The 27,002-nt window shown below is 37.2% G+C and overlaps 1 protein-coding gene across 2 annotated transcripts in view; it reads left to right on the top strand.

Annotated features, from left to right (window-relative positions):
• GALNT1 (polypeptide N-acetylgalactosaminyltransferase 1) overlaps positions 1-25,292 on the top strand; it is an 88,170-nt gene extending 62,878 nt beyond the window's left edge. For both annotated transcript variants that reach the window (XM_066560221.1, XM_066560214.1), the window contains exons 5-13: positions 928-1,094; positions 7,877-8,084; positions 9,591-9,761; positions 11,207-11,324; positions 11,995-12,175; positions 19,389-19,528; positions 20,515-20,613; positions 21,375-21,509; positions 23,932-25,292. In XM_066560221.1, coding sequence (XP_066416318.1) covers positions 928-1,094; positions 7,877-8,084; positions 9,591-9,761; positions 11,207-11,324; positions 11,995-12,175; positions 19,389-19,528; positions 20,515-20,613; positions 21,375-21,509; positions 23,932-24,078 — 1,366 coding nt within the window. In that variant the 3' untranslated portion in view covers positions 24,079-25,292. The remainder of the gene's footprint in view (positions 1-927; positions 1,095-7,876; positions 8,085-9,590; positions 9,762-11,206; positions 11,325-11,994; positions 12,176-19,388; positions 19,529-20,514; positions 20,614-21,374; positions 21,510-23,931) is intronic.
• The last annotated feature ends 1,710 nt before the right edge of the window (positions 25,293-27,002 follow it).

Below are 27,002 nucleotides of genomic sequence, written 5' to 3'. Positions count from 1 at the left end.
AAATATTGATGTTGGGAGCCTAGTTCTGGCTGACATTCCTTGTGTCACTGTTTGGCATGGTACTGGATGCTGACACCGTGATCCTGTTGTGTTGGCAGGCTGCTCCTTAAGCACTGCTTTTGGATATTTAGGGTAGAGGATATGCACTCTGTGTTTCTCAAGCCCTTGGACAGTGCTGCTGTTAGGATGATAGTCATGAATACTTGTTAATATATTGTAGCATTTAGATCAGGTTACATTACAGTGAACTGACTCAACAATTTGGGATCTAATAAAAGCTTTTTTGTTGGAATGGAGCTCCACTGAATATATTTCTTTTTCCACCTCGGTGTTTTCCTTTTGTTTGAGATCTGCATATATCTCTTTAATTTGGATTCTTTAAGAATTAATAACATCAAATCTTACATAAGTAGCTGTGTCATTTTTAAATGTGCAGGAGGAGCAGATCTGTTCAGAGAGCACTTGTAGTTATGTGGTTATTTTTTAGAGCAGAACTGGATTTTTTTCAGAATTGTGATCAGTACTTTGTGTACAGTGTATTTATTATTCTAGAAGATAATGAAAGCATCATTTGTTTCAAAATAGCATTGCAGAATGTAAAAATCTGGGATGTGGGGTGGCCATGTGGGGTTACTTGAAGTGTAAATGTCATAGTTTACATAAATGCCCTATATATGCTGTTAGGAGAGGTAAACCTATGATTTTGCATGCTAACTTTGGAAAGTGAATATAATTCTCTTTTTATTTGGTGAACTTTATAGCACTTTGCGCATGTATAAAATGTGCACTGTGTGCTCCTTTGTCACACTCTGCATAAAATTGATATATCTGGGATGTTAGCAGCGATCCTCAAGAGGGAAACCTCAGACTTGCAGCTCTAACTGAAGACTTGACCTTTACAAATACCTGCTTTCCCTTGGTTGGCAGGTGTAAAACGAAGGTGTACGCGGACAACCTTCCCACGACGAGCGTGGTGATCGTGTTCCACAACGAGGCCTGGAGCACGCTGCTGCGCACGGTGCACAGTGTCATCAACCGCTCCCCGCGGCACATGCTCGAGGAGATCGTGCTCGTCGACGACGCCAGCGAGAGAGGTAAGGACAGCGCCCGCGCCCAGCCTGCTGCTCCTTGTGCTTCCAAAACTGAAGCTGGCTTCTCTCAGAATCTCTGCTACAAGTCTCTTTTCCCAGCCCGGCCATCGAAGAAGGAGTCAGGATTCTTTTGTTCTAGTTCTCAAGGTTGTTTATTTATGCAGCCTCCTGTTGGGTTCAAGTTTGCCCCCAAGCAGGCTGCGCGGGTCTGGTTACTCAGTCCTCTTACAGGACAGACTGCCCGAATACTCAAGCAGTTCTCAGCCTCTGGCAACCTAGCATGCTTTAGTGATATCAGCTCTTTAGTGATGATCAGCTCATTGTTATTTCAGCTCTTAGCTGGGTGCCTAGGCAGGCAGACGCAGGGGAGAGAGGAGAAAGCCGTTCTGGGGTTCCACAGTAATGTCTTTATTGGATGATCTGTGAAGGTTCTAGTGACAGGTCTTCTAACCAGAATAGGCTAAAACAGCCCGTTATGTAGGAAACAGGGGGAAATTGTCAGAAATTGTCCAATAGCAGGACTTAAAGGAGAGTGACCTATAGGGTTACAGAGAGATAAGCAGGGGTCCAAAGGAGGAAGAGAGGGCCTTCTAGCTATTCACCATGACGTGGCATTTCCTATCTTTAGGCCTCTGTTTGCCACGGGGCCCTTGCAGGGCCTGTACTTGCTACAGTTTATTGTTTCTTATCTATTTCTTTATCCGACCCGCCACAGGCCTGTCTGTACGTGTACGTTATTTACCATAACTTCCCAATACCTATCACCTATGTTAGACCATGTGTTTCTACTCTAAACCAATCCAAAATGCCACCATCACGGCAGAATATGGAGGCCAAGAAGAAGAAGGAGAAAGACTGTACACGCCCAGATTCTTCCATCTTGCCCCTGAACCCCCATTCTAAAAACCCCAAAATTCTACATTCTCACCCTGTGATAAATTCCCTATCATTTTACTTAAACTTTCGTGGCTTGTAATTCCTCATATAAGGGTGGTAATTTTTTTCCATGGGTCAAGATCAAAGGCACAGGGGTCTTGGGCTCTGTGCCAAGGTCTCCGAGCCCCCTGTCAGGGTCTCAAGTCCTCCAGGGCTGTCAGAGGAATTTCCTGGGTTCCGACATCCTTGATGTGGGCTTAGCCCTCCTTTGCAAAACACAGCACCTGGGGCAGGGGAAGGCAGAGGGAGCAATGCCCATTTTGAAATACAGATGGATCATTCTGCACTGAAAGCTGGTGTAACTTCATCTGTCTGCCTGCCTTTCTGTTGGCAGCATGGACTTTGTGTTTTGCTACAGTTTTAGTGTTTCGCATTTAGAATTTGATCACATTCATATAGCTTGAGGGTGTTTAATACTTGAATCACCTGGTGAATAATAGCAAAGGCAACTCTGTTTGTTGCACACATTTAAATTTACTGTCGCTGCCACCATTAGGCTCAGTGTTCAGAGGGATCAATTTTGATTATTCAGTTCATGGGAAGTTAAAATTCAGTTTCTGTGCTGCAGGAGGTTCCATTTCTTAAGGAATAGTGCTCCAGATGAAAACTCCATGCTACAGAATGACACTTGCCATGTGTAATAAGCAAAACTTGAAGCTGATTTTTTTGTAAAATATAGTAATATTATTTAGATTTTAATCTTCATAGTATTTTAATTGCGTATATTCAAAATAAAAACAATATTCTATATAATACTTAACATTTAATTTTGGTTAATAGTTGATATTTGGCTTCTTCTTTACTTAATATATCTTGAAGGTATGGGTTATGAAGTACTTTTTTTTCTAGTGTTGGCAAATGGAGGTGAGAGGGTAGTACAGCTTTACTAAATAAAACATGTCTATATTTTTATATTGATTCACCTTTTTTTTCATTCTATTTTGAAACCAATGTAGTAGGCCACTAGAGAAAGTCTTGACAGTCACCAGTTGTAGGCTGTTGCCTGTATCAGAAGTAATTCCCATGTGTAAGACATAGAAGGGTTTTACAGCATGGTGATATCTCAGCCTGTTGCTTCTCATTCTAGTGATGCAAATTTCATGTTTTGCTGCCTATGGTAATTCCAGCTTCAGAGTAAGATGTCTGACTCTTGTCCAGATTACAAAATCTGCCCAAGATCTGTGTGTCTGAAGAGAGGAGCTGGGTTTGCCCCAAGTAGCCCCATGATACACAGGTTACAGTGTAAGGGGAGGTTTTAGGATAGTTAGGAACTTACTGTGGATATGGGGAGCTTTTGTAGCTGAAGAGGATTAGAAGTGGATTTTTGCTCTACCTCCAAGGTGGCAGCAAACATACCAAGCTGCCCCAGGTTATGTGTGTGTGCATGATGCCTGGCTGGTTGGCTGGGTCGGTGTGGGGCACAGCTGCCTGTGGAGCATGGACAGATCCCATCAGCCAGCTGAGCTCGCACCGCTCTGCTTTCCTGGGGAAGCACAGCACGCGCACTCGGCTTGTGTTTGCACTTGTCTCTGCTCCTTTCCTCTCTTGGGCACCCTCACTTGCTTTTCTTTTCCTTTTTTACCCAACTCTAAGTGCTTCAGCTAATTCCAGTGCAATTTGGGAAGAAAGAACAGAAGCATTAAATACAATTACATTCTGGCAGCAGAGGAGAAATGCCTATGCAAAGTGCCACAGAAACGTGTTCCAGATTAAATGAAAGGCATGATCAAATTTTGCTTTTACAAAGGCACAACATCAAAGTTTTGTTTTTTGCACTTCTGGGTAATTTGTAATTATACTTCTTTATTTGTTGTAGTTTTTAACCTTTATGTAAAAAATTCTACATTTTATTTATCAAAACAATTGTTAGCACTAATTCAAATCAGTGCTAATTATTATTTGTGACAGGTCAGCTTTCAGTATGACCTAGAAATAAAGAGCAAGCTAATATTAGAATGTGTAGGCATCATATTACTTTTGTTTTGCCTCTTCAGTTTCTGTTTTAGAAAAAAATCAATTTCAACATAGCAATAAGATGTCCTCACTATGAATCATAGAATTTTAGTCCACTTAAAAAAGCAAGTGGCTTTCTCTAGATAAATTTTCTCTTTCTGGTTTTGGTAGTGAAAACATATTAACTTAATTCCATGCTGAAAGATAGAGCATTTCATACTTTCTTTGGTGCTGTTACTGAACCTGTTCCAGCATTTCTTTTTGAAGCCTGTGATCTTCATTTCAGATTACTTAGGCATCTTCTATTTGTTGTTATTTTCAACAATTACTGAGAGGGGTTATTTTTGTTCTGTTTTCCAAGAGCTTGTTATGGTTCCATCAAGCATGCTTTTACATTAAACAAAACAGAAGGGTACGATGCCTGAAGATGTGAAAGGTTTGTGTTTACTACTTAAGCATTCTGTTTGTGTTGAATTAAAGCAGCGTACTTTTCCAGAAAAATACAATGTTCAGCCTGAGTATTGTATATTGAATTCTAACATCAGAGTCATTTTAATTGGAATAAAGTAAGCATTCAGTCTGCCTGAAGCACACTTTGTACCTGCTAGTGTCATGCTCTTAGAAGAATGAATTTGCATAAATAGCACGCATTTATTTACACCCAAAAGAAAAGCATTGGAGAAAGAAGACGTATCTGTAAAATTGTTCTCTAGTTACTGATCAGAACTGCAACTTTAGTTTTGAAGTGTTGATCTTTAGTAACTAGTTTGACACAATTAACAGGAGAAATCATGATTAGCTGCTACCTCTGACTAGGTCAGCACCCAGTAGCCAAGTGTGGCATCAGGATAGACCACATCCACAGAACTTAGCTACAGAGATGCAGGTCAAAGCAATGTGACTGCAACTGAATCCTGCCAACAGTACTTACAAAAATATTCATACTTCTTAAGAAAACATGTTTGCATGCTTATAAAAATGATAAACCTGTGTTTTATTGTAGTTTAATAATAAAAAAAAAAGGGTTGAAACCTAATTTTTCATTTATATGCATATCAGTGTGACTTGGTAATAGAATCAGCAAGGTATTTTTCAACTAATGCACTTAGTTGACTTGAACTGAATATATTTGCTCTTTTGTCTTCCTTAGTTCTGCTACTTCCACAGAAGATGCTTAGTCCTAGGTAAAACTATGCACCCTTTTGACAGAGAAAAGGCTTGAAAACACTATCCACCACAACAAATTATAGCTATACCTATGAAACTACATGAATTCTTAATGTTCCAAATTAGAAATATTGTGGAGATGTTTGGATTTTTTTAAACCTTATTAAACCTGTTGTAAAGTGTCTGAAGCAATGCTAAAAAGTTAGTCAGCTCTAATCCTGGGTCATTTATAAACAGCTGACTCTGTAATGCATAAAACTTCTCATCTCAGTGTTCAATATAGAATTTAGTATGACCAATAGGTTTGAATAAAAAGTCATCTTCATGGCTTTATCCTGATGTTTCTTGTAGGCCAAAGTGTATTACATTCATAAAAAGATTACGTAAATGTTTGGGTTTGGTTTTTTTTCCTCTAAGGGAAAAAATCAAGTCTTCCTTATAAAAACCTATTAGTTTCTGGATGCATGACTAATCAAAAAAGCTAGTTTTCTGCTACTTGAACAAAGGCAACAATTTGTGAGGGATGTGTATTGCTCTTAGAGAGGGTGTTCTGGAGGGAAAGTAGCTGCTTAGATTTAAACATTTTACCCTAACTGGTGGTAGCAGAAGAACTTCAGAAATCTTGATGCCTGAATTATTTACTATGCTTTTATAGGGATGAGAGATCAGGCTTTATCTTTTCTGCATATTTTGCTGGAGCTCTAGTGATATTTTAAGGACACAGTTACTGGAGGTCTGTCACGATGTTTTGTTTCTGGGAATAGTCCCTTCTGCAGTTTTGAACAATGTGATAGTACATAAGAATGTTCTTATGGCCATGGTTAAACATGAGAGAAGGACTGTTGTTAACCTTTTTCCCTTTGTAGTGAAAACACTGCACACATCTCTGATTCTTTCTTAGAGAAGTTAAAAGTACTTGATAAATTGAAATTTTAAATACTTTACCGATAAAATATAGGTAGGACTCAAGATTTTCATATGCAATACATTGAGCATGACTTTCTGTATGTGAGATTGTGTTTTATGCAAGTTCTTGACTTGCATAAGTCTGGCTGCAGTTCTATTATTGCACTCTTTCTCTCTTCCCTCTGCCAGAATTTTACCATTCTGTTAATGTAACTACATTCAATAACCAATGTCACAGGCCATATTAATTCATTTAAGTTTAAAGTGGATGGAACTACTTTAATAGCTTATCAGTATTACACCTGAGATGTGCAGAGAAACATTGATTTGTGTGACTTGCTCATGAGCATAGAGAGAAATGCTGCACACTCTCTCTGTGTACATCATGTGTACATTAAAGCTACAAACATTGCCATGATAATAGTTCTTTTAAATTAGTGGCTTTGGAAAGCTACACTGTAAAGACGTGAGACTATATTTGCTACAGACTCAGTCATGATCTCTGTGCTCCACCCCAAAAGCCTTGCAAAATGTTCTGACATGTACGCTTGGTTGGTACTAAGAAACACGTAATAATTTGAGTCCCTGTTCATATGCAAAGTAAGAATTAAGTTGCTTTGAGTTTCTCTGGAGACAAATATTTAGATGTATCAAACTCTTATGTACTTTTAGCACAGTTTAGCTTTCAAGACGCGTCAGAACTTATTTCTGTGGGTTTTAGTGGCAGTCCAACAATGCACAGAAAAACATGAGAAGGCAATTAGAACTCATTCATCTGGAGAAGTGATAAGGAATGGTAATCACCTTCACGTCAACCCTCCCTCTTGAGGTTTACAAAAGAGTCACTAAGAGTTCATGTTGAACTTCCCCCCCCACCCCTCCAGTGTCACACTTATTTCTGTATGAGCTACTTTCTACCTTATGTGAAATCCTGCTACAGGCCATGCACTGTTGTGGTACAACTTTCAACTCCCATGTGCTTTGAGTGTACAATCTAATATTCCATAGCTGAGCAGTAAGACTATTTTGCCTTTTTTACACGTTTTGAAACTGCGAGTTATTGCAGAAGTCTGTTTCTGTGACCGTCCATTGCATTCTCCCTCACTTATTTGTTCTTTCTTTGGCATCAATCATCACAACCCAATAGCTCTTTGCAGTGCAAGTAATTTTGACTCTCTGGGTGTATGGTAACTGACTGCTGTATTTTGAATAACTTGTTTTTCATAATTTGTGCTACTTTGAGATTTGTTGGTGTTACAGATTCTCATTTATGTATAGCTTATTATATATTTTTTTTAGCTGTTACGGTGATAATCTAATATAAAAAATATTAACCAGAAAACCCTAGAGAAAGCACAATAGAAAAATCAGTTTGATTGTGTTTTAAACTTCTCACAAAGAAATTATCTGTAAGTTACATTACTGTAGGAGGCAATTAATTATATTCAGCTAGTCAAAACATTTCTGTATTTCCTTGGTAAAGAAGTCCAAGAGCACTTATGCATGTTTTTGAAAATAAGTGTCACATATTCTCTGCCGTAAATACCTGTATATTCCATCTTGGTTTTGTCTAAGTGTCCAACCCTCTCTTCCTTTTTGGGTTTTCCATAATGGAGAAATAAAGAGGAGGAAGAACTTTCTGTGCTATTGAGTGAAACACTTGGGAGATGTGGAAAGGAGTATTGTGAAGTGTAGAGGAAACTATCTGAGAAAGTAGAAAAAGGATAGACAAGAACAGGGGAAATGTATCTTGATTCAAGTCTCTCCATTAAAAAAAAAAAAAGCTGAACTACATAACTAACAGTTTTGATCATTCTTTACAGACTTCTTGAAAAGACCACTGGAGAGTTATGTGAAAAAATTAAAAGTACCTGTTCATGTGATTCGAATGGAACAACGTTCTGGATTGATTAGAGCAAGATTAAAGGGGGCTGCTGCTTCTAAAGGCCAGGTCATCACCTTCTTAGATGCTCATTGTGAATGTACAGTAGGCTGGCTTGAACCTCTGCTGGCAAGGATCAAAGCTGACAGGTAATTATCCATCTATTTGCCCATCTTCGGTTTTTTCACTTATTAAGAAATTTTTCAAGTATTACAAAATAGCCTACAAGCAAATATCTACTTTCTGAAGAGATGAATAAATTGTCATTGGTTAAGGATAAAAGGCTAATTCAGTTAAACTTTTAAAAGTAAAACTCTGTTTCAAGTGAAGTCTATATTGGGATGCATGGAATAATGTGTTAAATAGTGGGAGCAATGAATAAAATTGAGGAATTAGGGGAAACTGAGGTCTTCAGTCTGCAGTTTGGCCTATTCCTTCATGAATTTGGGTAGATATTCTTGAGAAAAGAATCAAGCCCTGATTTCATGTAGCACTATCATTGTGAACAAGAACTGTTTTCAGGCTCTCGTGATTTCTTTATTACATAATGGTTTTGATTGTGGAAATCTGGGCTGTGTCTTGGTCTTCTGGAATGTATATTGTAAAGTTAGAATAATTACTGGAATCATGCTGATCTACACTTATATACACGGTGGAAATTGTATTGGGGATGAAGGTGAGAGAATTGTCTGCTTTATAAAATATCCCTACATCTGAAAAGTAGCTGTAGTTTTGCACTAGTCTGTTAGTAGTCTACATATAAAATAGAATAAAACATGGTGCTAAAGATCCCTGGTTTTTTATTGTTATAGATAAAAATCACACTACAAATTTGTTGTTACAAAATATATCTTACATAATGAGTAAGCTACAAATAATGAAGAATCTTTGTTCAGCACTGTGCAAAGACAAAGTAAACTTTGTTATCATTAATCAGGTTTTGTGAGACTAAAATACATACTTTGTTACAATTTATGCAAATATCTCGACTTAAGTCCTTTGAATTCAGTTGCAAGCAGTTTCTGAATCTTTTTACAGAGCTTCCCATGAGAAGAAGTCTGCTTTGAGCATGGTTACTTAAGTGTCTTTCAGATGATTAGAATTGGTTTCTGTTAATATGTGTGTTAATAATGTCAGGACAGTGGACAACGAGGCCACTTTCTGTCAACTATGATGTAGTAGTTGTACATTGTTAACAATTACTGTCATCTCTTAGTCCTGAGGATGTATAAAAATACTTACCCAAAGTTAATATCCAAGTTTTAATTTCAAAACATGCAAGTTATTTTTACCACGCAACTAGAAAGAAGAACCTCGTGTTTTCTATTTAATCACTCTGTAGCAATGAGAAAGTTGGGATCATTATTTCTGTCTGGAGAGGGATGAATATTTATTACTGGTAATAATGCAAATATGATTTAGAAAGATCTGGCATTGCCAAAATTGTATCAGATTTATAATTAGCAAGACAGAATTTTAGTATGTTTCCTGTTAATTTATGGAATAATGTTGTTAAAAGATGGTATTATAAAAATTTCAACTGAATGTGTAAAAACAATAATTTTAAAAAAAACCCCAAACATCATCTTTACCCTTTTGATTAATAGATTTTATTAGTTTAAAATTTAATAATTTTGCTTCTTTCCTTTTCCTAGGAGGACGGTAGTGTGTCCCATCATTGATGTAATCAGTGATGACACCTTCGAATATATGGCAGGTTCTGACATGACCTACGGTGGATTCAACTGGAAGCTGAATTTTCGTTGGTACCCGGTTCCTCAGAGAGAGATGGACCGACGGAAAGGAGACCGAACCCTCCCTGTTAGGTAATGAGAAATTATTAAATCGCTTAAAATCTTTGACTGATATTTGCTTTTTATGAAACTCAAAAGTAAGTACTTAAGGTTGTTAAATACTTAGTCAAACATTGTAGTATCTTTTTTGTCTGAAGGAACAACATAACAGTTCTTGCATGGATTGGTTGTCAGTAACTTTTGGTAGAAGTAAAGGAATGGATCACTTTGTCACTTTGAAAATATTTTTCAGTTCTATGTTAATTACTGGTGAATTACTAGTTTTCATGTAACACTTATAATGATGCACAAGATTTTAACAAAGCTTTTTTTCTTTTTTTAAACTGAATCTTGTTTTTATCTTTTATTATAACAAAGTAAACTGTATTTTGTGAACACGCATTGATTTTTTTTTTGTATATGCATGTGTATATGTATATATTTGTGCATGTGCATTTATATGCAAACTTTAAGTCTTAAAAGGTGGGATGAGACATGAATTTATACTTAGATGTGATGTCAGTTTATAAAAAAAGTAATGAGGAAGATAGCCTGTGTGTAATGTGTACCTTTTAACAATTGCAAACTTGCATTTTCTGTCCTTACTTTTCTGAAAACTGGGCATTATTTACTTACAGTAAAGCTTAGGATCCAGCCTTTGCTGGCTTTTATTTGTCTTTAGTTAAAGAAATTAAGAGGTCTGCTCAGGATATTGCTCTCTTCCCTCTGTTTCCTTTTAGTAGGGGCAAAAACACATAAGTTTTTAGTTAGCTTGTGACCTAGCTTGTATTTAATGTGTCTTTCAGAAAAAGCCCTAAACATTTCAGGAAAATAGCTAGTGATATAAAATCATTTGTGCTAAAAGTGTAAATAATTGAACTATAAAGTTATGTCATTGGCCTAACATGTAATTTACTTATTGTATGTTTGTTGTCTAAAAAAGTTGAAATCTGGGAGATGTTTCTAAAGCTCTGAGAAACTACTAGCAGAGTTTTATTTTTTTGTACCAATAAGGAATATGTAAGGAAAATCTGGATGCAACCTTGACTGTACAATTTTCTTGTATGAAGCAATAAAAGTGAAAGGAAGCAGACTGATTATTGACCTCCCAAAGCTGTTTCAAGAACAGTAGCCTGAAGTACAATTTTTCTGTGTGAAACTAGTTTCCTTTTTATGAGTTACCAGCATTGGAGGCAGAAGTCTTTCTCAGGAATGACAGCAGCTTTCTAGGGACTGTTTCTCTATCCAGACACCAGTTTGAATTGAGAAGATAAGGAGAATTGCCACTACCTAGTTCCATCTCTGAAAAAAATTGAGCTAGCAAGTACACCAATAGTAGCAGAGTTTGAAGGGAAGCTTACTGAGAAGGAATATGCTAGGAACTTGGGAAATAAACAGCTATTTTGTCAGTGTAAGTGTGAAATGTATCTAAGGATGTTTTTACAGTGACCAATGTGATTTTTTTTTTCTTCCTCCAGGACACCTACAATGGCAGGAGGCCTTTTTTCAATAGACAGAGATTACTTTCAGGAAATTGGAACATATGATGCTGGAATGGATATTTGGGGTGGAGAAAACTTAGAAATTTCCTTCAGGGTAGGTAAAACTTTGCAGGGCAGTTAAGGATGATGTTGTCAGTGCATTGTTTTATGTGCCAGTGACATGTGAGCACCTCTGTTACAAACCCTTTCTTCTTGCTCTTTACTAACTTCATGGGTTCATTTGGTTGTGGACCTAACTTGTGATATTCTCGTTTTTATTCCTACCAAATGGCACCATTTCCTTTAATTTTGTTAGCAGAAAGTACATAGGTGGGAATTCTGAAGTACTTCAGCTTTCTGAATCTGCTATTTTTCAAGATCCAAGATAAAACTGAAAGTATTTTCAGAGACTTGGGAAGTGTGTGGGTTCTTTTATGTGGAGATTCTGTTTTATAATGGACTAGTTTAGACACCTGTTAGTTCCTGTGATTCATGTGAGCCTTCTCCTTCCTTTGTGGTCAGCTTGCCCTGTTCTTTAAAGTAATCTCTGGCTGATGTGGAATTGTTCCAGGGGCTGAAGTATTTTCATATGCTGCCTTGCTTGGGCTTGTGAGCATCTTTACCCGTTGAGCAGGAAAAAACATGCAGTTCTCTTCCATGCAGTGTGCATTTGTTCTAGACCTCAGCTAATGTTGTTTCCCCACCTTGAACAGAAGCAAGTGATTAATGTTTTGGAACTTTTTTAGCAACTTGAAACTATGCAATAATTGTTCTGTTGCTTTCAGATCTGGCAGTGTGGTGGCACTTTGGAAATTGTAACTTGTTCACATGTTGGGCATGTGTTCAGGAAAGCAACACCGTACACTTTCCCAGGAGGTACAGGGCAGATAATCAACAAAAATAACAGGCGGCTCGCAGAAGTCTGGATGGATGAATTCAAAAACTTTTTCTACATTATTTCCCCAGGTGAGCAGGTCTTTGGTTATGAGAAATACTTATTAAGGATTAAAATATTAGTCCTACTGGGAAATAAAGTGAATATTTATATAAGAATGTTATTGCTTTGAAGTTTGTTAAGACAGAACTCACTTAAGGTGTACAAAAAGTAAGGTCTTAATTGAAAAATAATTTTGTTAGCCAGAGACATGTCCTGAAGGGGTTTTTGTTTGCTTTTTAACATGAACATGATTTATGAATGAGCTTCCTGTGCAATAGAATTGAAGCTCAGTAGAACATCGAAGAGCTCAGTTGTAGTGCTGAAAATTAGCCATCCAAAGTCATATTGCAATGTGCTGAATTTTGGGCTCTGGCTCCCATGTTGTAGGCATTCCATGTTGAATGCATCACAAGTGATTTAAGTGAAACACAGAAGGAGGAGTGGCAAAAGTGAGTATCTTCTGTCTTGACAGAATTTGCATTTCACTATGTAGAGTGTAGGGGCAAGTTGCCAATATAATTGACTGTGAAGATATTTATCATTGTTTCTTTATGTGGCAGTTAGCAAAACAAGAGGATGTAAAATATGTGGGGAAATTTCCCATAAAATCAGATTTTCTGAAAAAAATTTAGGAGAAGAAAGGAAGCCTGGGAAATATTGAATTATTACTTTCAAATACAGGTTATTTTTGTTGTTACATAAAAAGACAAACTTCAGGTAGCAAAAGCCAACCTTTCTAAATACTTGAGCCATTAGACTTTATGTACTAAGTGGTATTTTTATATACCGCATCTGCTTTTCCAAAGAAATTTCTTTAAAACTAGTGTTTCCTTATGACCTGCTTTTTAAACCTGCAATACTGTTGACATTAAAAGCTGTAATACCGTGTAATATGAGTCTGAACAGTGTCAAATTTTAGATTATGGATTTTACAGATGCTTCTGAAAGCAACTGACATTGTGGATTCACAGTGGTTTTGTCTTAAAAGAATGCTTTACTCAAATGAGACTGTGTAAGACATTTAATAAAAAAAAAGTCTTTGTACTATTCAAAACTTTTTAGGTGAAATCAGAAGCTAACAGCTTATTGTTATTGCCCTGTTGTGTAATTAATATATTATGAATATATAATATATAAAATATAATTATATTATACATATTAATTATATTATATATAATATTATGTTATATTATATAAATTATAATATAGAATACATATATGAATATATATATTATGAATTAATATATTATGAATTCAAACATGTACATATAGAAATATTCATAAAAATTGTATATAAATAGGTACAGTCTTTTTTGGTAAAGATTGCTCTTATGCATCCATGTCAAGCTATATTTTAAAAGGTACAAAGTTACAGGAAGACCTAATTATAAAAAATAATCAAGTTCCTTTAAAAATGTAAGTTACCGATAAGCTGTGATGAGGCTCTGTTACTTTGTGTATCACCTCTGTATGCCTTTCATTTTGTGAGGTAAGTGCAAGCTACAAAAGCAGTTACACTCTTTGAATTTTGTAGGATTGGGTTTTTTTGAGATGACTTTCATAGCATTGCAGTACTGTAGAATATGCATGCATCCCCCAAAGACAGTAAAAATTCTGAAACAGTGAAAGTAAGTTAAGCAGTTATCTGTAACTGCACTGTATATTTTCTTTCCTTTCAAAAGATGCATGTCTGCATAATTTGTATGCTAATGGCCTGAGTGATTGCTGGATAGGGATGTGCTCTGGCCAAGCTGAGCAGATCTGAGAGCATCTGCACCTGCCCCCTGTCACGTGCTCCCATTTGTGTCCTCGTGACTGTATTGACCATGCACTAAAGTTCAATGCCAGAATTTTCAAGTGTCTCGAGAACAGGATAATATTGTATCTGAATAAGCTGGGTTATTCTGAAAATTGATTTGTTGCCTGGGGCTGTGAGGAGAATGCCCAGTACTGTGGGTCATTCTTTAGCTCTGGTGAGGACCTGTTGTTCAGAGAATGAACACACAAATGTACTCAGATCCACTCATGCCTCTCACCCTCCCAAGTCCACGTAAGTTGTGAGAGCCAGTAGATATTAACAAACAAGGATTATTTTGGGAAGTTCACAAGCAGCTTATTCTTGTAATTCTGAAATCTCCCATTTTAGCTGAGTTTTGCAGACTGTGACTTTGCCCATTGACAGCAAATAGCATCTGTACAGGTTTCAGTTAAGTCCCTAAGTTGTTTGGGAACTCTGCTAGTTGTTTAGTCAATCTCTTCTAGCTTGGCTCACTTAGCTTTTCCAGATATCCTTCTAATACAAAAATTTAAAATATAGTTCTTACAGAGTGCTGGTGTAGTAATCTTCAGGCAGAACACAGTGTGCAGCCTGTGAAACTGTTTGCTGGTACAAATGTGTACTTTCAGTATTACTGTGACAATGTCACAAGCCCTTGCAAGGAGCAAGGTGAGGATTCTTAGGCAGATGCTGGTTTGCAAGCCTTTGGTGCAGATGAATGAGGAAAACAAGCAATCCTCTGTGCACCTAGGATTTTCCTCACTAGTTGATATGGATGCAAAAAATTGGATTTTGGAGGAGATAATATACTGACAAGCATCATTGAGCCTAGCTAACAAGACACACTTGTTTCCTCCTTTATATTTTTTTTTCCTCTTCCCCTAAGATAGTGAATCACAGAGGGATTCATCCAGGAAAGCAAATGTAAGATTCTCAGGTAGCTTTCCCACTTCATGTAATCTGTGTTGTCTGGGAAAAAAAGTCTTGCTGCTTGAATGATAGGAACTCAAGAGACTTTTTACTATTGATGCAATGTAGTTAGATGGAAAGCTGTCCTCTTGAAAAGTAAGCCTGAAATCCTTTCCTTCTTTTATAAGTATAACCCAATAGAAACTGCTACTTGTCTGTACTAAGCTTGTGTGAATTTTAGAAGCCACCTGTCTGCTTAGGAGTGGTTAGGTACAGATGGAGGCTGGGCAGGAACTTGTTGCAGCTGCTGCTTGGCCAGAATGGAGCCTGTCTCTTTGCAGGCAGCAGCTCCTCTCCTCAGCAGTGCAGGCGCTGGCTGCAGGCACTTCTCATGAGCTGCTGGCTTCCCTTGCAGTCATGTCTTACACCAGGGCCCTGTTTCCCAGACCATTTTCTCTTCAGCTTTCAGAAAACAAATCCACATGTGAATAATCTGTTTCCTGGCTCCAGTCATTCTTTCTGTGGACTCTGCCAGTTCTTTATTTCTAGTGCTGGTCATTCATCACTCTCTCCAGGCTAAAAGCTTAGGACTGTATTGTGCAAGGTGAAGAGGCTTCACGAGGTATTGCTGTCTTACAGCTTGCTGTGAGGGGACTGCCTTGCTTTTCATGGCAGGTGTAGAGAAGGTAATAGGGCTTCATCTCCCCTCACCTGCTGATCCTTCAACTGCATCAGCTGCTTCTAGGACTTTCTGGATTTGTCAGGGGTGTTCCTCCTGTGGGCTGGCTCCCTGGGGTTAAGTTAGAATCTGTCAGCACAGGAGGTACAGCAGTAGTCTGAAGGTGAGCAAGGGAAAGCTGCCCCTTTGGCAGCAGCAGCAGCTGCAATGCATTAGGCTGGTGAGCTTTGCCCCAAAGGGTATATTCTGAGATATATTTTGGGATGTAGCCAGGAGGTGTATTGTGCTGGGACTAAGTGGGCAGGCAGAAAGCCTGGATAGACAGCACTGTGGAATTAGCTAAGCAGGAGTCACCTAGACAGAGACAGGGGTTCAACATCCTGAAAACTGGGTCTGGAGGCCTCATATCATCACTGCATGCCCTGGTCTCTAGCCAGGCACAGCTGGTCAAGATTCAGTATGTAGAGACTAGAAATGGAAAACATTATTTATGGTTGATGGGGAGGACAGAGGAGGGACTGAGTCCACATCTTGCAGTGCATTGTTCAAAGTATAAACTAAATGTTTCCACGTGCTTTTGTGTTCAGATACCAGTCCCCATTAGCATTAATTGAGAATGCAAAGAATGTAGCTATTCAAATTGGTTTTAAATTATTATTGCTTATAGAGTTTCATAATACTAAATAAAAACAAGTTATATTATTTTTATCAGAAGGCTAGATTTAGATGAAATAGTTTTCATACTCTGCTTTTGCAAATGACTGAGCAATTTATAATCATGATGATAACAACATGCTATTTTTTTTTCAAAGGACTTTAGCATAAATATATTGCCACACATTAAACTTGGGCAAGGAAATCTTCAGCTCTTGAAAAATTGAGCATGGCACAACTGTTGCAAAATGGCTGGTGCTGGTGTGGCTGGATGATTTGAAGTAGATGTTTTTTGCATTACCAGTATTTTATGTATTATATTTTTAAAAATATTTTATATATTTTGATTATGTCTTTAAGCAGGTGTGTGGAAAAAAAAGCATGTAATTGTCCCACAGCTAACAGCAAGCTGTGTGACAAACAGAATCATCAGGGAGGCCCAAACTTTTAGATGTAATTAGGGTTAGGGGCAGGGAGGTTGAGGAAAGATATAGTTATGGTCAGATAAAGACAACAGTAGCAAGGTTTCTTAAATACTATTTCTGAATTGTGTGATGTGGATACCCCATCCCTGAAAATGTTCAAGGTCAGGTTAGATGGATCTCTGAGCAGCCTGGTGTAGAGGAAGGTGTCCCTGCCCATGGCAGAGAGGCTGGAATGAGATGATCCTGAAGTCCCTTACAACCCAAACTATTCTGTGGTTATATGATTCTTTCCTAATTTTTTGGTTTTAATGTTTAAAACAGTTTGAAAAAACAAGTGGCTATGACTGTCTTCCTCATGATTCCTTTGGAATCTGTCATAATTGTCTCCTCAGGGGAAATCTGATCTAATTTTCATTTTGCAGTTTGGTTTTTGTTTTTAGCTGAGCCTTTGAACAAATGTCCAAAGCCCCTAGAAACTTATGTGTCACTGTTGTAGGTATACATATAAATTTTACTGCTCTGTGGAGAAAATAATGATTTAAACCTGTACTTAATTTTTGGTATGCTTTATACTTTGCTGCAGTTTTCCTTGTGTTCTTCCATTCTTTTTTTCCCCAAAAGCAATTCCCTATAAGTAACTGGAGAGAAATACTTAAGCAGGTTTAGAGTAATATCAATAAGGTACCAAAACCTTGGAAACAGAAAAATTCAGCCTTACTAGAGGACACTCCAAGGGCAACTCTAACTGTTCTGCTCTTCAGTCCTTCTGTTAACCTGCTGCTAACTGTAGTCTTTGTGTATGCTTTGGTGCAGACCTGACTTCAGAGAGGATTTTTTGAAAACCTTTCTAAATAAAAATGGTTTAATAGAATACAATGTAAGAGAAAAATCAGCTGACACTTTTTTTTGTGTGTGGTGACATTTAGAACTACTCTAAAAAACAGCTTGCTTGTATGCTATTAAGTCTCACTTTACATTTAATTATTTATAGATGTGACTTTAATTCTTATTGCCATTCAGTGATATGACAAAGCCTTAAACAGTGCTGGTTTTGGGATGTCAGTGTAGCAACCTGAGTATGTTTTGAGTGTTGTTGGATGTTGTTTGTAAAGTTGTTGTGTGAGTGGCATGATAACTCTTTCATCTATCAGCTGCTTTTTCATCACTGAACAATGAAGAATCCAGTACTTAGCTGTGGTCAGAACCTTTCTGTTCTTGCATTAGCTTTTGAGAGAGTATTGCTTTCTTGTAGAGCAAATATTTGCTTTCATGAAGATAGAGCAGCATTCTGTGGCTCGGCTTTTTGGGGTTTTTTTGTTTTTTTTTAAATTTGTCTTGTGTTTCTCAGTTCTGATATTTTTTCTGTGACTTGAAAGCCCAGACAGAAATTTTCTGGGATTCTATACAAACAAGATTTCCTTTGCTTTCATTCCCTTACCAGTATAGCTTACCAATATATTTATTAAAATAAAGTCTTTCATTAAAAAAAAAATCCTAAAAACCTGGCTAACATTTTCTTCTTTCTGAAATATTATGTTTTTTTATTGGCATTTACAGACAGCTAAATTTTGATCCAATTATCTGTCTCAATTGAGTAGAAAGACACCATCTGCTGGCAAGTCCATTTAACACACAGTATGCCAGCTTAGAAATGTCTCAAACTCTTTCCAAGGTCAAGAATTTTCAAGGTAACTCGCAGTCCTCCAAGTGGAGAGATTTCTGAAAAATGTGTGCAGCTGGAGGTCTGTAATATGGTGGATAGCTGAGCCATATTTGTAGTCTGTTAGAGGAATTTAAATTGCTGGGGCCAGTTTTTGTTCTTTTTTTTTGATTTGGATTTTTTGTAGTGAACTGCATTTGACCTGTGTGATACAGAGTGTGGTGTGGGAAACAGAACAAAAGACATGATGCTTGAAAAGTAGAAATGATCCTAAATAATAATAATAATAATAATAATAATAGAGTATTAATTACAATACTGCTGGATTCAGGTGAAACAAAAATATCTGCAGTTCATGCACACCATCCTCAACCCATCTGCAGATGGGACTTGCACAAATTAATTTTCAGAGGGAATTAAAGCAATCATAAAGGAGTGGGAAGGTACAGGAAGAAGGAGCACTTTGATAAATGAGGAGCAAAGGAATAAAAAGGCAAGCAAACTACCACAAAAAAATGATAACAGTCATAATGGTGAGCATACTTCCTGCAAACGCTGCGGTTATATTGAACAAATGCTGAATTATTTAAGCTTTAGTGCTCTGTATGAAGGCTGCTTTCTAGCTGCTTCTTTGTGCAGTTAGATAGAGGATGAAGAGTCCAGCAGGTGGTACCTGGCTTACAGAAATAAATTAAATTGGAATTCTGCTTGCTCCACAGAAGGAGACTGCTGTGTTATGCTGCATAGATATGCACTCCAGTTACCACTGGGGATGGAATGGCATTAGTTACTAAAAAGGTTTCAGCCTTCTATTAACTTAGTAAGCAACTACATTCAAATTGTTCCACAAACCACTGGTAAGAAATTGTCATGCACAGCCCATATGGAGTGGTTCTATCTGTTGTGGAAAAAGAAGTCACAGGTCCTGTCAGACATGTTCATAATGCTATATTAAGCCAAACTCCCTTTGAATAGAGATTTTTTAAAATAATAGATAAAAAGAATAAAAGAGATAATAAAAAAAAAGACTTTTTAAAGAGAAAGTCTTTCATGGAAGTAGTAAACTATACTGATGGATTTTCTTATGGTTAAATGGTATTTATTGGCAGACATTGAATACAACTTCTTTTTTTTTCAGGAGTTACTAAAGTTGATTATGGGGACATATCGTCACGACTTGGGCTGAGGCGCAAGCTCCAGTGCAAGCCTTTCTCCTGGTACCTGGAGAATGTTTATCCTGATTCCCAAATCCCACGCCATTACTTTTCTCTGGGAGAGGTAAGATTTCATCTTTCATATTCGTCTTCCCTATGTGAAGTACATTGTACAGTAAGTTTTGTTTTGAACTGAGTAGTGCATGCAAGTTGACTCCAGCAAAGTTCAAGTAGCTTGCACCTGTCTTTCTGTCCCATGTAGAATGACAAATCTGGCTTCTCAGTGGGGCAGACAACTGAACTTTGGTATGCAGTACTGTAATTTGAATGTTTTCCTTTTTTTCTACTACAGTACAAAATGTCATATAAACGGCCTTAGAAATAATCCTTCAGAATTGTAGTTGTGCATAACATTCTGTATAATGTTCTCTACATTGAGTATGAGTGAAGTTTTGCTTGAAAGCTGTACTAGGTGAAGCAAGGTCTTTGCCTAAAAGCTGTCCTGAACTTTACCCCCAGAACCCTCACCAACGACCAGCAAATTCTAGTGACCCCTAAGCCTTGCTGAGCATTTCTCTTTTTTCTTTAACCTTTTTAACAGATGATGCTGTCCTAAATAAGTAGGCACCCTCTCCTCTATAAGTCATGTTGAACTAAATATCAAGTTTTCTGTAGAGTGATTTTGTACTGTTGATTTTAAAAGAAACACTTTTAGCAGAATGTGCTTCTTCATGACTATCAAGAGACTTGGTATTCATGCCTGCTTACTATATAGTGATATAGGGACTGGTACTTATGAAGGTTTTGGGCTGCAGATTCAATTGTGTCCATTCTGTTGTAGCTGAATCTTTGAGCAAAAAGTGCCCCCAAAGTGGAAGGATCCCCCAAAGAAAGCAAAGAAACAATCACGGTTCTGTAACCTGGTAGCTTGAACATTTGCTCGAGAGTTTGGACAGTGATGCCTCATTGCTAATATGAAAATAAATATGTCATTTATTTCACATAACCTCTGGTGCATGGAGAGAACTGGTGCCCACTGTGGTTTGATAAGGACCTAATTTTCTTCTAAAAATATCAGCCTTTGGTGATGTGCTCTTTTTTCCCTCCTAGATAAGAAATGTGGAGACAAATCAATGTCTGGATAACATGGCAAGAAAAGAAAATGAGAAAGTTGGAATCTTTAACTGCCATGGAATGGGTGGCAATCAGGTGACAATTTTTAAAAAGGAATTTTCTTAATGTATTGAATTATTTGAGACACTACTGCTAATTGTGACAATTCTTGGATGTTTTCAGTAGTTATCTTCAAAGTATACTTAGGAAACCCTCATGAAAGAAAATACCTGTAAGAGGAAATGCATGAGATTTGGTGTGGGTTTCTGCTTGTATGTTTTTCAGGCCTGATTGCAATACATTTTAGATCAACTTTAAAGTCAAAAACAAAATCATGGGAGGAAAATACTGCTATGAGCTAGACTTCACCACCTGTAGGTTCTTTGGAAATGCATTCTGGTTAGAACTCCTGATTGGCATTGTTACTTAAAAAAAACAAAACCAGGCCTGTGCCTGAAATATGTTTCAGTATATCTTTTTCTGGGTGTCAGTTGTGGGATTTATGTTTCATCTGGTTTTTCTGTTCTACTTTCTTAATGATTCTTGATTAATTGTTTTCACATAAACAGAGATTACATATGTTTGGGGAGTCTCCTGTTCCTTCACAGCAAGCAATCTTCAATTCAAAAAAAGTCTGTTTTGACTGAACAGCTTGTGATTGTGTTAATACTTGTTCCCGCCGAAAAAAATTTAAAAAATCTTTCCATGCCTCGCTGTTATGAAGGGAACAGAAAGCAAATGAAAAAAAAATAGTGGGAATAAAGGAAGTAATGCACAAATGCTCCACTTTCCCCTCACTCCAGGAAACTTTTGGTTGAAGCCGTTCTTTTTGAGTTCCTCTCATTCTTTCTCTCTAGGTTTTCTCATATACTGCCAACAAAGAAATTCGAACAGATGATTTGTGTTTAGATGTATCCAAACTTAACGGCCCGGTCACGATGCTCAAGTGCCACCATCTAAAAGGAAATCAGCTTTGGGAATATGATCCAGTGGTAAGTCTTCTAAGGACTTTTGACTGTAAAATGAGGCAACTTTGGCTTTTATATGAACCTGCAGAGCAACATATTCCAGTGTGGACCACTAATGGACAGACAAAATGGGAAACAAAGTCAGGATTATGTTCCCTCTGTTACAAATTCACTATGTAGTCACAGAGTGGACATCTGTGTTGATTTAATTACCTGGTGAGTTTGAGGGAGCTTTTGTAAGAGCAGGTTACATGTGCTTTGGGAACCTGTGGAGAAATATTATCTGATAGTGTAGTGTTGTGTTACAATCAGATCAAAAATGGAAAAGTATTCCAGGTATCTATTGGAGCAATAAGAGTAATGATAATAATAAAGTGGTGACAAATTTAGCACTCAGTATTTTGTCTTGCACAAAGTTAAAAGGAAATACATTTCCAAGTAAAAAATCAGCATTGCAAACTGATAAAGGTGATTTTACATTTGTAATCATGTTACGTCTAAGGTATATCTATACCTTAGATATAGCTTAAAACACCTTTACTTAAATCATGTTCTTTCTTCTACATAGTGCTCAAATTTACTTTGAAGTTCATATGTTGAACTGCCAGATCTAGAAATCATTGTCCAGTGATCAATTCATCATTAATTTGATTTGCCAGCTCTAGAAATGATTTTTTGATTGAGTAATGCAGTCAAGAACTCTGACTTGATGGATAGTTAGGAAAAAAGTAGCTCTCATGCTTGTTAATTTAATATCAGTTATTCCAAAAAACAGTTTTGAGACAATTTGTGGATGAAGAATCTTTCCAGTACTTGCAGTAACTATTTTTAAAAAGAACTTTCACATATTTAGCTAATAAAAATCATTTCACTAATTAAAAAGCAAGGTGGAGGTTATTTCTGACTAAATACACTTGCTGTAGACTACAGTAGCTGAGGTGTTAACAAAGCCTGCAGCCTTTTAGACCAAGAGCAAATATGTGTGAATGATGATTTTGTGGATGGCAGTTAACGTGGAAGACAATAGATCTCTGCTAGGGTTTCTGTACATTGCTGGCAGTTGTTGATAGGACACTGAAGAAAGCTGAAGGCTTGCAGGATTAAGTTAGTCCTGGGAACATTCATTCTTGGTTTTAATGTAGTTAGTTTACCTGACTTAAGCAGATAATATAAATAATACTACCACCTACAGTGATTTACCAAAGAGCAAGTGCTTTTTCATTAGGTTTCTACCTTATCAGTAATAATAAAAATACATCTTTAGACACTTGAATGCAATAATCTGTCTTGCAGTGATTGTCACAGACTTCCCCTATGTTGATTCTCAGCCATAAATTTGGTTATATTTGTTTTTTCTCTTTATTTCGTCAGTAGAAAATCCAGGCATAATCTTCAGAACATAACTGAAAGCTGGCTAATAAAGCACAAAAAAATTTATAGGGCACTTAAAAAGAACTCCTGCCCACATTGCTGAGTGGTTTTTTTTCCTGTGTTTTTTGGTTTTTTTTTGGTTTTGGTTTTTTTTTTTTTTTTTTTTTTTTTGTTGTTGTTGTTGTTTTTTTTCTTTTTTCCTCTGTTCAACTCTCTCCTTCATTCTTCAGCACCTCTATGAGTGCAGGAAATTGATGTGCTCAGGTTTTTGAATTTGATTTTTTTTATTACCTTTTGCTGCTTGTGCACGTAAGGCCATGACTTTTCAATTATTCCAGTGTCGTGGCTGAGCTGCTGAATGAGAGAAGAAATACAGGTAGTAATGCCTGTGGTGTTGTAGGCAAGTTGGTGCACTGGGGAGTATCTGTAGAAGGAGTATCTGTGGCAGGAAATGCAGTTTTTGAGGACCTCTTCTCCATGAGGACGGTGCTGAGGTGTAGATGGAATGGTTTACCAAAGATTGCATAAGTGGGATTAGTAGGTATTGCAAAAGATATACACTTATATTAGGTTGCACGTACTTTTCATTAAAGAACATACTTTTAAAATAGAGCCCAAAAAGTGCTGAAAGAATGTAGTGTAAGGTCAGTATTGTATCCCCAGCTGAGGAAAATAGTAGCTTTGAAAACATATTCAATGTGTTCATTCTGATCTGATAAAAGCTACTATTATAACTAATAACTGAAGTTGTATATCTTACCTACCTGTAATATCTAACTCTTCAAATATCTCTAGCTGGATAGCCCTATTTAAAGAGTGGTGGATGTTGCCTGACAAAGAACATCATTTGCAAGTTAAGACTGTTTTGTTTTTCACAAAGCACTGCTTTTAGTGTCTACCATGTCATATAGCATATTTAAGTGTTTTTAGGATAGGGATCTGCAGTCAGTAACCACAGAATCTTGTCTAGTTCCTACTTGCCTATGGAAAAGTTTTGATACCAACTAGAAATTTTTTGGTTACCTTATGCCTGGTGGTTTTTATAAAGCTAATTTCTTTTTATTTTCTCTTCAAGAAATTGACCCTGTTGCATGTGAACAGTAACCAGTGCCTGGACAAAGCCACGGAAGAGGACAGCCAGGTACCCAGCATCAGAGACTGCACTGGCAGCCGCTCCCAGCAGTGGCTGCTCCGCAATGTCACCCTTCCAGAAATATTCTGAGAGGTTCTAGAGAAGAGCAAGGATTGACTGGGCTACCTCGGCTGATACTTTGGCTACGCTGTCAAGTAGCAACAGGAGAAACTTCTGCTCTGCAGAATCCACAGTTCCTCAGCTGTTAGAACTCCTGCAGCTTCTCAGTATCTGTGAACCAGCCTTCCTGTATAAGGATGTGAAACTACCACACATAGCAGTGAAACTGTGCCCACTGATGTTTACAAGATCAAAAGAGTTTCTTCCAGCAAATAATTTAGAGAACATTTGGACAGTGGAAGCATAATCAATGAAATAGTCTCTCTGAAGAGCTACATATCGTTTTAGTTTGCTTGCACATCAGTAACCTCTGCTGAAAGTGCTATTGTAATGAAGAAAGTTTCAAGAATTCTTTTTTTCCTGGTTAGCAGTGGTAACCAGACTACTAAATATAGATCCACAAATAAATGAGAGAGCTGCAAACCAGATTCAGTATCATGACATAAGAATTCTGTGGTTTAAAAGCAAAAAGTAAACAGGGTTTAATGAAACTAAATCAGAACTATGAAAAGTACAATTTGTTATAGTGAAGTCTCAAATTTATATGTAGATTTTATACCTCAGTGGGGGAAAATAACCAAGTCAAAAGGCAATTGTTTCTCTTTTTCAATTGTGTGATAGTCCATAAATACTTTTTTTTTGTCCTGGTGAGTCTAAAATTATTTTGGGCGCAAACAAAATGAGCATAAGAATAAATTCAGCTCTTGAATGTCAGATCCACTTTCCTTTTATTTTAATTTCTTGGCTGTTGGAATTGTATCTTTTTATTACTGTCTGAAAACTGGAGGTTAACATGCTGTCTAACTCTTTTTTTTTCCAGACCTGCCATTTCAATTTATACTTGGGTCAGTCAGCTTATGGACTTTCATGGCCAAACAAAAGATTAAAGTACACTTTGAGATTAAGTTAACTTCAATATGCTTTAGCGCCCAAGACTTCTACTACTGTACTACAGTTTTGTTTTCATAGCAATAAATCTTTTGCTCCTTGTTTGATTTCAGTCATCAGAAAGCCAGAAGAAAAGATACATGATTTGAGTAGAAGATTGGCAAAACTGAAGGTTTTCTGGAATCCTTTTTCACTTCATATTCAGATGTGCTTCATTGTCAGGTGCATATTTAGATTAGACTCTGAATTGTAATGTTGATCTGCTGCTTTTTTCTAATAAAACCTAAAGAAAAATAGTGAAATTGGCATGGTTTTTAAAGTTAACGTAGCCAAAAGCAATATGACTATGTCATTACATTGGTCTGCATTTTTTGACTAAATTGCTTTGTTTTTTTAAGAAAAATCTGTGTGGGCTGATCTTGAAAATGAGCCAGTGACTGCTCAGAGTATACATTGAATTTTCTTTTGGAAAGAAAAATGAGATTTGCTTAATGGAGAGGATATTTTTATGATAAATGTCATTGTTTGGCCAACTGTCCTGTAAATCAAATTAAACCTAGACTCATGCAAAAGTTGTGTGAAATTATATTTGGCTGTTAAGGCCATTTTAGATTTACTATCCCAAGTTGCTGTTGTCAGTGTTATCTCCATTATTTCTGCAGCAGTACACAAGAGTTTTGCTACAGAATACAGGGGAAAGGTTAAAAATTTGTACTATTACCTTGCTACTTTAAAAATACATAGGATGAGACAATATGGGTTTAATATTAGATAAAACATCCAAATAGCTAACTATCTTTTATTGACCCCTTTGTCTGGATAGCCCTGCAAATCTTATGAGACTGAAGTGGATTTATGAAAGTAATTTATGAGAAATATATTGAAGTATGCCAAGAAGACTTAAAAAAAAAGGGGAAAAGTCCATTTTAGTGGTTATGTGGAAGATATTATTCCTTTCTCATGGTCAATGAAGAAGACAAGGTGGGTGACAGTGCCAACTTTTTTTTTTTATCTTAACAAACAAGCAATTTTTAGGGTGTGTGTGTGTAGTAGCGCCTAAGAATGTGGTATCTTTAACTTCAGGAACAATTTCCCAAACACAAAACATTATTTTAAAAACATTTCCAGCAAAGACGCTCTAAATCAGAGTTGGGTAAGCTTTCATGGAGTGAGAAGCAGGAGCATCAGAAATGCAGTGTGAAAGTCCTGTAAGTTTTAACAATTTCTTAATTTGTTTCAGATTTCATATGCACACAGCACATCACTGAACGCACAAAAATTTTCACTTTGTATTTTCCACTTCTGTGATCTCTGCGGTGATATCCTGTTAACAAAAACTGAAGTACTGGGGTTTGGGAGGCAACTAAACTTGTAGGCAGGCCTCAGTGTTACTGTGATTCTACCCTTCTTAGTTCAACAAGTCATTTTACATGTTGGTCACATAGAACTGCAGTACAAATAATTGCACAACTTAAAATGCATGTATCAAGTTGAAGGAGCAGTCGGATTTCCAGCCTATACATTGCCAGTTCCTCCCTGCTGGGTATGGGGAGGGGAAGGAGCAGTCCCAAGAGTGGCTGCAGCCCTGAGGGGTTTGGCTCCAAACCCCTCAGCTCAGCCAGTCCCCTGGTGGGTAGCTGGGGCTGCTTAGGGACAGCTGTTTAGGGACAGTGGGCTGTGCTGAGCCTGTCCATGTCTCCATGGCACGTACCCAGGAGCTGTGCTGTGTTGGTGAGCAGCACAGGACTTCTGCAAAAAATCCCTGCACCAATGGGCATTTCAAATATTCTGTCATTAAGCACTTTTCAAGCATAGCCATAGAACACACAGAGTTACTTAGAGCCTCTCTTGCCACTGAAGCTTGTGTCACCAGAGCTCCCAGAGCTGCTGAAAAGTGATCTTCCTTAGAACTCTGCTCAGCCATGGTCCTCCACTTACAGGCACAGTGCTTCTGTTTACCAGCTTTGAGTAGGAATATTAGTTGGCTCTATCCATTACAGAGATAC

Source organism: Molothrus aeneus, chromosome 1 (genome assembly GCF_037042795.1).
Source record: "Molothrus aeneus isolate 106 chromosome 1, BPBGC_Maene_1.0, whole genome shotgun sequence".
Taxonomy (NCBI): Eukaryota; Metazoa; Chordata; class Aves; order Passeriformes; family Icteridae; genus Molothrus; species Molothrus aeneus.
Note: the sequence above shows the minus strand (reverse complement) of the source record. Positions and strands in the feature narration are given on the sequence as shown.